Genomic DNA, 12,295 nt, shown 5'->3' on the forward strand with positions numbered 1-12,295 from the left:
ATAAATTCGTCGTTCCGCTCGAAGCTCGGACGTAAAGAGAAACGACGAAAAATCGGCGAAACTAGTCCAGGAACAATGAACTTTTATTCTATACTTACATTTGCATGGCGTTTTCATGCAAGAATTTATGCGGTAGCCGCGAAAACGCAAGTGCCGTAACGAAGGAATTTAATGAAAAAGAAAAAAATGCTTGGTGGTTTTCTATTGCTGCGCAATGCTCTCTCTCTCTCTCTCTCTCTCTCTCTCTCTCTCTCTCTCTGCCCCCCCGGCGCCTGCCTGCCGAAACACTCGCTACGCGATATGACGGTTTTATTTATTCAAAGGGAAAATAATGAGAATAACTTTCGTTTCTCTCCGTGCAACATATTCGCGCAACGCACTCGTATTCGTGCACGTTTGATCGTAAATTTGCAGCGCGCTCGAGGCCAATCCAATTTCAAAGTTGTAATGTGCGATCAAGTCTAGCGCGATTTATTCGACGATACCGATAAAAGTCCGAATAAATATTATTATTTGGGACGAATAAGCGCTCACCGGCCATGGTTCTACTTAAAAGTGATTGAATATTTTACGATATTAATTCGATGCTTGGATTCGACGACGCTCTATTATCGTTGAATTTTCTTTTTTTTCGAGACGAAGCTAGCAGCGACATCGATCGACGGAGCAGATAAATCTATTATGCCGGTGTAGATTTATCGACCTCGATTCTCTTCGTAAAGAGAAAACTTGCAATCGCGAGATGTCAGCATCGTCGGACGTTCTACGAAGCGCGCCTAAAAAATACGTTCGAAAGTGATTCGTAGGACCGTTTTCTGGCGCCATGCGTTCGTCTCGTCGTATCTCCGATGCTTGCAGCAGAAAATTCATCGAAGAGAACCTTCGAAGAGTACATTTGCGTAATATAAGAATCAACTTTTGCCTCAACTATGAATGGGAGCAGCTAAATTGGGAAATATGGGTAGGTTTGTTTCATCTACTTGAAAGAAAGAAACGTCCCGATCGTCATTTCGACATTCATCGTAACGAATAGCCGAGGCGCCCTCGGCTACTTCAGGATTGGTACGATAAATATCGCAAAATTAGCGATTCGAACGTATTATAAGGGTCGATTCTTCGATCAAATGCGTTACGTTGTCACTACGTGCGACTACCGATCCTCCTTTACTTTTCATCGCATTACGTACGCATGATACGTCTCCTTACGCCAATGAAGCTTTTCCGAAGAGTTTCCTCTCTTTCTATATCGATTCGACACGATCGAACGAATCTTTCGTCGATTCATTTCGCTCATGTAAAATAGCTTTTAAACATATCTAAAACTCGTGTAAACTGTAAAGAGGCCATTTTCTTTTACGTTTTCGTCGCCTTTTCCTTTTTTCATTCGTTTTAATCCTTTGTAAATTAAAAGGCGTTATAGCGCCATCTCGCGTCGGTGTCGATCATACATCGGTATCCTGTACGTTTGAACAAAGTTTCGATCTAATTCGATCGAATTCGTTGTACGTAGAAATTAGAAATTGCTTGAAAAGAAAGAACGCACGTAGACGACGAGAGGAAGATCGATAGAATTCCTACCTTACCGGCGACATCTGATGTTCTGTCTTATCAACGTTCGAATGAACAATAAAATGAGCTATTCTTTAATACTAGAGATTTTGTTTTGTACGAAACGTGAAAGCGTTGGATCAGCGCGATAAATGTCATCTCCTATTATACGATCAACTATACGATTAATTATACGATCAACTAGAAAGGCACGTGTATCGTTGGTCGGTATCGTCTACGTCGATACAGCAGTTTTCTCTTTGCGCCTCGGACAAGTTCGTCCGTCGCTTATGCAGATATCTGCTTTTATTTATCATAGATACGCTATCGAAAGTAATAAATAGAATGATCGTAATAGCGTGTCATTGAAATAACATCGAAGAGAGTCGAAATTCGTAGCGTTCTGAGAAGATGATGTTTTTACGATTGGAAAATTAAAGGAATACGATTCTAAGAATTTCTCAAAGAGATCGAAAGATTTCTCTTTCGTGTTTATAGAAGAGAGAAACGCGCGAAAGGCGCGCGCGCGCGCGGAAGTCGAAAGTTTAGAGCACGTTCGAGCAACGTTTAAAATCGACGACGAAATGTTTATGCGCGTGTAAAGTCTCTCCTCCGGAGGCTGTACACTGTATACGTATCCTTAGAGAAATAGACAAACTTTGGATATGGTTGGTAAAGAGAAAAGAAGAAAAAAAAAACGCGTGACGTGGCGTAATCTCTTCGAAGGCACCAAACGGAAAGATGGCAGGCTATTCCTCCTATTTTAAGATGCTTATTAAATACCATTCAGAGTGTTACTCGTTCCACTCCCGAATACGATACTTGCACCATTTATGGTTGCTAATATCTTTTTGATTTGAATAAACTATTAAGTTTATAGGAAATATCGATATACGAAGAAGACACTTTCGAAGGTACTAGTCGGATTGGTGACGAAAGACGGAGAGAACGAGTATGTGTGAGAGAGAGAGAGAGAGAGAGAGAAAGAGTCGGTGAAAATTACGATCGTGCTCGAGGATATATTTAGTACGCGTTTCTTCTTTCGGACCGAAGCCGAAGAGAGAACGGACTTTCGAGAATCCAGGCGGCAGCTCTCGTCATCGAGTGCCACTCGTTCGTACTTTATTTCTATCGCGCCTCGGGACGCAACCTTTAACTTTACTCGGAATAAAATCGCATACTCTCTCGCATCCCCCCAATATACCTACGTATACATATATGCATATATATATATATATATATGTATATGTATATGTATATATATAGAGCGTGTATATATATATTGCATGTATATATTTCGTTCTCGTGACGTCGATCGGAATAAAAACTCTCATTCTTCTGTCTTTACTTGGAAGGTATCCTTTCGTACACAACTCTACGAGATATTAAAATCGAAAGATTATTTTTCGTCCCAAGCAGAAAACTAGACGACAGTTTTCAATGGTGTCAGAGATCGGTAGTTGATTCTGCACTCGACTCGATACTCCCTCGTAGTTGTCATGGAGACGCCACTTTAGTATTTCCCCTTCGTTGAAGGCAGGGGGAAGAGCTTTCAAGTTGCGTTAACAACTTTGTCGATGCTTCGTGGTCGGAGGAATGTTACGTATATCTTCAAAGCGTAATCGACGTTTATTCGGAGCTGACGAGTATTTACAAAGATCAATTCTAATTCTATGTATTTCGATCCGTTTATATAAATATTTTAACATTCGGAGGATATAAGTTGGTTCTTTCTCTCTCTCCAGCTCAGGTTCAGAAGCCTTTGAGATCGATCACGCAGCAACGATATAAAATTAATTCTATTTTTGATGAGAGAGGAAAGCATAGAAACAATGGTTTAAATAATATATCAACGAATGCGGATAGATCGGATAGCAGGTTGAGACGAAAAGACGGTCGATCGCAGCATCCACGTTGAAGGAGTTTGTATCTCTCTCCTCCGACGGTCGATAAATTGATCCTCCCCGCTCGGCCCTTTCTCTCTCTCTCTCTCTCTCTCTCTCTCTCTCTCTCTCTCTCTCTTTGACCCTCGGGGCCGAAGTAGGGGGCATAAAACATTTATAGTGTCAGAACGGTGCGAGCGAGGAGAAGACAGGATTCGAAATGGCGTCGCGCGCACGAGGTGCACGTAGCGCACGACGCGTAGGGTTCGCCGGCGAGAGCGGGCGCATGTGCGTCGCAGCTGCAAGCTCCGACGTACAAGGATCCGTCCGGTATAGCTGTGCTTCTAAAAATACACGGTGCACCCCGAGTCGCGTCGTTAACGATTCTCAAACTGGAGAATGTATCGCGATCGTATCGATTAACTTCTCGAGATACCTTTGATATCTATTTTTTAGTAGTCGCTCGTTTTTCACCCTCTCTCTCTCTCGAACGTGTTAAACTTTTTAATGCCACGCGACACTCTTTTAAAAAAAAAACCGCTTCATTTTCATATTCGTATCGAAAATTTATGGAAAAACGTTGGAAACGAAGAATCTCATGAAATTCGTTTCGATATAATCCCTGACACGTCGATACGATACAATCATCGCTATACCTATCAAATATCGCGAATTCACCGAGCACCGGGTATATTCGTAACGCGGATGGAAGCGCGTTGGCAGGTTCCTTTGGCTGACGGTAGGCGGTGCGGTAGTCAGTAGACGGTAGAAGTAGGTGGCGCTAAGCGCATCGATGGCGACGAATGGATGCGCGAGGGAGTCAGTCGTAGAGCCACCACGCACGGTGACGGTCGTTGACGAGTTTGTACGGACGAGCGATAAAACGAGTAAGAGAGAGAGAGAGAGCGCAAATTTGACGAATCAAGACGAGGAAGAAGAAAGGAATCGTTGGCAGCGTTTCTCGATCGTTTACAAAGCGGATCGCGCGTTCATCTTCGTCGTCGATTCCTCCTCGGCCGTACGCGGTTGTTGGTGCGTTCGAGAAATCGCCTTGGCGCGCGCGCGCGCGCCCCAGTGCGTGCGCGAGAGTTTGGAGCGTGAGAGAGAGAGAGAGAGAGAGAGAGAGAGAGAGAGAGAGAGCGAGAGCGAGAGAGGGGGAGGAAAGAGAGAGCGCATCGCACTTTGTCTCTCGACGACGCCGCCGTGTCGTTCTCTCGGCCGAGATACTTTAGAGTGTTTTGGTGTTATTTTTCACAAGGCAAACCCATAACAAGATTCACGGCGAAAAAAGATTCTTGCCATTTACGTGGCTACGCTTTCTTGTGAAGGCGCTGGAGGAAGAGGAGAGATCCGCAAAGCGATTCGAGAAAAAGTAATTGATAGAAACTGATCGAGAGTAAAAGAGAGAGGAAAGTGGAAGGTGGGTGAGAACGGGAGACGGAGGGCCGGAGGTAACCAGTGACGGATTTTTTTTCGCACAACGGTGGAGCAAAACGGCCTCAAACTGTGGGGCTCTGGGGCGTTCTTCCTTCCTCCGCAAGGGATGTACTACCCTGTAAGTGAGCGATCATTATCTTTTTTCCTTCCCTCCTTTCACCTTCGAATCGATCAAATTTTTCACGCGCTTTTAATCCTACGTCTCGCTTCGCGTCGAATAGACGCTGGATGGATTATAGAGAGACATTGCGAGACCGAGAGAAACAGAGAGAGAGAGAGAGAGAGAGAGAGAGAGAGAGAGAGAGAGAGAGAGAGAGCGAGAGAGAGAGCGCCGGCCTCTCGGCGCGACGTGCTCTCTCCTCGCAAGGCGTCGGTTCGATAGATGGCGCTCCGAGCGTACAAGTCGTATTCCACGGTCGAATCGCGTTTTACTTTTTCTTTCGAGTTTATTAGCGGAAATGAGAAAAGAAAAAGAGAAAAATAAACGACTTTGTAAAAAAAGAACGCACATTGTTCCATCGTCACGTGTATATCTTCTTTTTAATTCGTTCGAGTTTGTTTTTATTCTCTCTTTTTGTTTATTTCATTGACATGATATATTTGCGCGTTAGCATTGGTAAACACATGCATTTCGTTTCGTCGACGAGCAGAAGACGACGTATCCTTTTTCTCAACAAAGGGGTCTCGTTAGAGGTTAAAAGCAGGCGATCTAGAGAGAGAGAGAGAGAGAGAGAGAGACGTACAGGCCATAGATGGGGGAGGGGGCAGCGATAGTCTCGCTTTCGTGGTCGCGGACAGAGGGACGCCTCGGCGACTAGCATGCCTTCGAGGCTATAGGACGCATCGTGAATTCCACGAGAGTTTATTTAAGGAATAGAGAGAGATCTTTCTTCGTATACGAGGACGGAAAGAGGGGGAGAGAAAAAGATCTGCTTCTTGGAACGTGCTCCTTCCAGATAGATAATGCACGCTTTTCGAGAACGTCGAGAGCCGATCGAAAAATACGCCGGACGTTATAGGAATAATAAAAACGTAATTTTTTTCGTCCGACGTAGTTCCGGCAGGCACGATAAAAAGTTTATCATCGACGTTTTGGGTCGTCTCGTTATTGGCCTAAGATACTAAGATGCGCGTAAAAAGAAAAGGAAGAAGACGATGAAGAGGAACGCGCGTGTCCTACGCGTAAGTAGAGGACGCGCGAGGTTCGACGTGAAAACGAGGCAAAAGACAAAAATATGGGTATAACGTATATAACGATCGATGAGAAAAATAAAGACGGGAGGGTAAATAATTAATTGGCTCGGTCACTTTGATCGCATAAATTGCCTTTGATCAGTGCGAAAAAATCTTGTTTAGCGCTTAATCCTCGACGAAACGTATAACACTTTCTCATCGTAAGAATTTCTAATTCGTTCGAGGACGACGCGGCTATTCAAATAGCGAGGCGACTACCTGAATCGGGCCAAACTGGTTCGGTCGTATGAAATTTTGTCGGTCGGTCGGTGCAGCGAGAGAGAGAGAGAGAGAGAGAGAGAGAGAGAGAGAGAGAGAGAGAGAGAGAGAGAGCGCAGGAAGAGAGCGCAGCGAGCGTGCAACGGAACGTGCTTTCTCTCTTAGAATTGGCAGCAACGACGCGACGGGGTTCTTCCTTGTTTGTTTTTGTCCGGCTCTTCTTGCTTCTCTAAGCCCTTGGAGACCCCGATCTTTTTCCCTTTCTACGTATTGCCGTTTATTTTAGAAAAGATGCTCGGTCGTGCCCTTAACGGAATGATACAATAGCAAGAATTTTCGGAGGAATCGACAAAATTTCTCCTTGAAAATGAAATAGCTCGTCGTTTCGACTAACAACCCTTCGGTTATAGGATCGATCGGTCGATCGGACCGAGTTTTCATTTCTTGGAACGTCCGCGAGATTGATCCTCGACAATCTTGGCCGTGGTTGCGTAACGAACGTTTCTCTCTTAACGATCGCTCGCTCGATATTTCTCATCCTCCTCGTTCAACCGCATCTTCGTATTTACGTCCATATTTATGCTCTAGCTCGCACGCGAACGTCAAAGTACGGCTCGTAAGTCGCCTCGTAAATCGGTCCCCTCTCTCTCCTCCCCGCCACCCTTCGAAGCCCTCTTACGAGTTCTTCCCGCGCGCTGCCACCGATCCCGATCGATTTTTCTACGCGCAGATTCGATAGCGGCTAAATACTTTTACCACGGCTATTTTTTCGTCCGTTCATTGGAATTAGTTCCGGGCCAACGTCGCGATACGTCAAAGATCCTTTTCATGGTAGAGCTCCATCGAACAGCTGTTTGTGCGATAAGTGCCGAGATAACGATTGCGGGAGGCTTTTGTTCGAGCCTTCGAGATCGCGCTTCCCCTTCTGTTTGACGACTGTCAATGAACTCTCTTTAGAAAATACCAAGCTCTTTGTCTCGTCTCGCGCGATAAACGAGCGTTCTTTTGCGCCCCCTCTCTCACTCTCTCTGCACTGCTTCCGTACTTTTCCGAGGCGAGAGAGACCAAACGTCTCGGCCTGATTTTCAAGTAGTATTTAAGAAAGACAACGAACGACTCTTCTTTTCGCGCGGGAGGGGAGTGTCTCTTTACGGATTAAGAAGGAAAAATTTTCTCTCTTTTTCCATGCAAACTGCAAACGATCTAAGGGGTTGCGTACGCGTAATTTCGGCCGCGCTTAACAAAGTAGCAGGAGTCTTGAGGAATACGAGTCTACCACCTACGTAAATATTTGTAGAGCTCGCTCGTAAATAGATGTGAATGAGTCATAGTTGAGTCAGAGAGAAAGATGGGAGGATGGAGCGAAACGGGCAAATTCCTTTTCCCTTGGTTCGACTCGAAATCAAGTCGACTTGATGGTGTGTCCTTTCGGTGGTTCGGCAATATCGACGATACGTTCCTTTTCGTCGGTCCTTTATTTTCATTGGCTTCTCCCCTAGCGTGCTGGTACCAGCAGTTCTTCTTAGAACTTCTCGAGGAGAAGAAGAAGATTATCTCGGAGCAGAGTCGGTACTGCTCTACGTAGTCGAGGGCGCCGCGGCACTGCGGTGCAGATATCGATCGGACCGGGCTAGTCGCAGCTTCTCTCAGAGTCATATCCAGGACCACCCACGCATCCGTCCCTGGCGCGCACCCTCTTTCCCTGGGCTTGGCTCTCCTACTCGACTCGGCCGCCACCACCACCACCACCTTTCCTCGAAATCAAATCTTTACTTTTCTACGCGATATCCTTGCACGCCGAGGAACTTTTCTCCTATCGAAGATCGTGTTAAAGAGTCGAGAAAAATGACGGGATCCTTTTATTATTTTCCTTCGGAGCGCGCGAACGCGCACTTTTCTCCTCTTCTCCGAGCCTGCTTCCGAGTATCGATCCTCTCTCTCTTTCTCTCTCTCGACTCCCCTCTCGGAATCGTATTATTTCTATCGAGAGCGGAGCACGGGGGGGTGAGAGAACGTTTTAAAAAAGCGAAGCCTGACGTCGATAACGGTCGACGATAACACGAGGCGGGGTCGTTTCAAAGGTTATCTCCGCTGCAAGCGCGTACTTTCTCTCTCCACAATTTTTTCTTTCGATCATTCGGGAAATCGACGTCTTTCGAAAATACGTCTGCGTTACGTGTCTATTCGGAGCCGAATGGCCCCACTAAGATTTACTGATATTAAATGTTATTTACGATCGTAGACGACTACGTGTGTAGGTAGTAGGTATAGACGCCGCGCGATCCTTTGCTCCCGCTTGAGATAAAGGAGAAAAAGATATCGACGAATCGCGCGTCTCGAAGAGCTTCTTCGAAGCCGAACAACGCCCGTACGGAATTACGAAAGAAAGTTCGACTTCGTGTGTCATATTCCTCGCAAGTCGTCGCGATCACGCGAAGCGATAAAAGAGCCGACGACGCTAGATAACGGCGCGCGTTAAACGTCGATCGAGCTATTTGGGCAAGAAGACCGCCTAATCTCGAGCCAAGAATATTTTTATTATCGTCGTAGCGCGAAGAAGCTCCCTTTGTTTTCCCAAACGGATTTTTATCGAATCGATGATTTTTTACTAATTCGTCTTATCTCGCTGGAATATCGACGGAACGGGAGTGAGTTAGTACACGACATCGAAATCTGAAATAATCGAAGAACGCGGATTTCCGTGGTCCGAGCACATCAGCATGAATCGCGTTATTATATTAATCGACCGGCGGAGAGAGGGACGTCTCGAATCTTTCAATATCCCGGTTAATGCTATCGATCGACGTTATTAACGGGGCTCGTCGTATCTCTAAAACATCGATCGACCTCTTTCCTAAAGACGAGAAGGCGAGTGTTTTAATGGGTGACGTTATTATCCATTTTGGAGATATCAATTGTAAAAGTTGTTTCGTTTAGACGCTCGTCTAAGACGAGACTGCTCCGGAGATAGCGTCTTGCGTGGTTGCACGTACCTTCGAAGAAATTGTCATGCACGTACTACGTCGTAACGACGACGACACACCCGGTGCATGGTTTGCACGCTCTCTTCTCGACAGCGCGCATTCCGAATAGCTGTCGGCGACGTAAACGCACGTATACGTCGTATCTCTCTCTCTCTCTCTCTCTCGCTCTCTCTCGCTCTGGCATCGGCGATTATATCAACGAGCCTCGACTCAAAGGTTCATTGATAAAATCGTTTCGTGGCTTTGTGTAGTCTTCTTAGCTTACAGCCCTCTCTTATCTCTTGCCCGCGTGCCTCCTTCTATCGGAAAGAAAAGAAACGACAACGAGGTTTTTACCATTTGGAACCTTGAAATCGTCGAAATTATAGGAGAACAAAGAGGATGAAGATAACGACGCGATCGTATATTCGATTATTTTTCCATGGACGCAGCTTTTCTTTCCCCCTCCCACTCTTTTTTTTTCTTTTTCTTTTACATTATTTCTCTTTTTGAAATCGATACGACCACGATTTACTCGAATTTCATTGGGACGCGAGTAAAAGCTAAACGAAGGAAGCATTGATTTTTCTTCAAAGCGTCTCGGGTCGGTGCGAAATCAGAAATCGGGTCCGACTCGGTAGAGATCGATTTCGAGATCGTTTCGTGTAATCGAAGCTTCGCTCGAATCTCATTGCGAGGCTGGTTCGTGGCGCTGTGGGAAAACGCGCGGCTCCAATTTCCTCGCTCGAAACGCGCAACTCTACCACCTACGGATCTCTTTCGAACGAAACTTTTCTTCATCTCTCCCCGCGCTTCGTACCATCTGCCTGCGGGCGGAAACAATTTTCGATTTGCTACGCGCAAAGACAGAGAGAGAGAGAGAGAGAGAGAGTATCCTCCATTGAAAAGATTTCATTAGCGATAGATGCCGTTTCTACCGATCGTCGATCATATCTTTCAACAGATTTGCACGATTTTTTTGTCTCATATGCGGGATCGCCTCGATCCACGCCACGCGCACGGAATAAGCGTAAGTCATTAAAATGCTTCGAGCGGGGCGCATGCGCGCGATGAATTTCTCCTGAACTAAGGACCAATCGGAAGCCGCGCGTCGTCTATGAATAATTCAAACTTTTGTCGTCGACGACTGCCATGCTCGACGTCTCGAGTAGAGAGAGAGAGAGAGAGAGAGAGAGAGAGAGAGAGAGAGAGAGAGCGCCTCTTGGCATTCTCCTCTCCACCATGTTCGACTTCTTTCCAATTCTTTTTCTTTTTTCCCCCGATGCTTTGTCTATCTCCCCTTTTGTGGTTGCGTCTGGATCGCGTCTACATCTTTCCCAGCCAGAAAAACAGAAAACTCTTAGCGCATCGTTCGTACTCGATAATTCCTGAAGGCCGTTAACGATACTAATTGGGTGTAACGACGTCAGAAGCGCTCGGATCTGCCTCGACAGTAGGTCTTTTTATTTCAACTTTAAATTTCTTTTTCTCTTCAACGATCTTTAATGATAGACCGATTAAGCCCGCACGACCGAGATTGTTTTTGTACTTTCGATAAATTTCGATAGGACGGCGGTCTTCATTATTTTTAAGAACGTTTAAAACGTCGAACGAGAATTTTCTAATATTTGTTTTTCTCTGGTATAACGTAACGATGCAATGAAGCCTCGAAGAATGGAAATTCGACGAATTAACGCGTCGCTATGGTGAACGTTAGCGCGATCATCATTATCGTCGTCGTCGTCGTCGTCGTCGTCGTCGTCGTCGTCGTCGTCGTCGTCGGTGTCGATGTCGATGTCGATGTCGCCGGCTAGTCGCCGCCGCCACCGCCAACAACGGGGCTCGATGCTGCCGTCGCGATCGTAGCGTTGATGGTTTTTGATTGGCCGGAAGTGACGTCACGACACGCATCGCGAGTCTACACACATTAATCCATGGCGGCTAGCGCGTCGTGGCCGCTAGACGGTAGGCGTCTCCGTGGTGTATACCATCTAGAGAAGGAACGCGATCGTGCGCGCGTATTTCTTTTTTTCTTTTCTTTTTTCTTTTTTTTTTTCTTTTTTCCCAGCTTAGAAGCCGCCTAGAAGTCGCGTCGTCAAAGCGTTTTCCTTTGATCGTAAGGTTTTGCAAATTGTAAGGTATCAAGCCTCGTCTACGCAAATAGACATATATCTCTACGATGCGTATACGCGTATAGAGGCGATAGGACGGAACGAGTAATATTTCATATCTCGATTCGACCGACCGAATGACAGGCTGCGGTTTTTCAGGGCGACCCGCAAGATCGGTTTCGATCGGCTTTAGACACAAGGTTGGTAGTGAAAGTCGACGAGACGCGCGCAACGAAGCATCCAAATTCGACTAGGAAAGAATTTCTCGAATGCTTCGAAGGATGGTGCACGTTTTGGAGGTTACGGTCGCTATAGAGTAGCTTGGATAGTACGAATTGGTAGGGGGAAAGAAGGCAGCAGCCTTTATGACCCCTCGCAGGCAGGCAGAAACGGTTCGAGTAGCGTGGGCCTTTGTGCCCGAGAGGATGGCTCCGTGCCAAAATCCGTCTACGATCCCTTCGTTCCACCGCTTCGTACTAACGGTCCTGCGAAAAGGAGCCTTTGGACAAATAAAACTTCGGGGCTCTTCTTTCTATCCGCGCGCGAGCAGTCGGTTAGAAGGAACAAGAGCGTCGGACTGTAACGCTTTAAATTCTCCTTATATATTATTATTATTATTATCATTATTATTATTATTATTATTATTATTTTACGGGAAAAGCGAAAAGATAAGAAAGAGTCGGAGCGGTTAGACGCCCGTAGAAGCGAGAGTAATGATCCTGCGATCGAGGGCTGCTGGACGAGGGTAATCCCTTCGTAATAAGGGGGAGCTAACGGGGCTACGGGACTCGAACCGGGTAAGCTGGCGTCTCGGAATCGTTTTCAAAGAGCCCTTCTCTTCTTTAGCAATGGGAGAAACGGACGAAAAGTAAAAAAAAAACAAAAAAAAGGGCATATACGG

The 12,295-nt window shown here is 46.0% G+C and overlaps 1 protein-coding gene across 12 annotated transcripts in view; it reads left to right on the forward strand.

Annotated features, from left to right (window-relative positions):
• LOC124424569 (RNA binding protein fox-1 homolog 2) overlaps nucleotides 1-12,295 on the forward strand; it is a 79,816-nt gene that overhangs the window by 24,728 nt on the left and 42,793 nt on the right. Inside the window, exon 1 of one of the 12 annotated variants that reach the window (XM_046963834.1) lies at nucleotides 4,240-4,986. The exons of 9 other annotated variants lie outside the window; for them this stretch is intronic. In XM_046963834.1, the coding sequence (XP_046819790.1) occupies nucleotides 4,975-4,986 (12 nt within the window). In that variant the 5' untranslated portion in view covers nucleotides 4,240-4,974. Of the gene's footprint in view, nucleotides 1-4,239; nucleotides 4,987-6,008; nucleotides 6,051-11,230; nucleotides 11,249-12,295 lie in introns of those variants that run through there. 2 more of the 12 variants (XM_046963833.1, XM_046963838.1) reach the window with 2 other exon arrangements.

The sequence above is a fragment of the Vespa crabro genome, chromosome 6 (assembly GCF_910589235.1).
Source record: "Vespa crabro chromosome 6, iyVesCrab1.2, whole genome shotgun sequence".
Classification (NCBI taxonomy): Eukaryota; Metazoa; Arthropoda; class Insecta; order Hymenoptera; family Vespidae; genus Vespa; species Vespa crabro.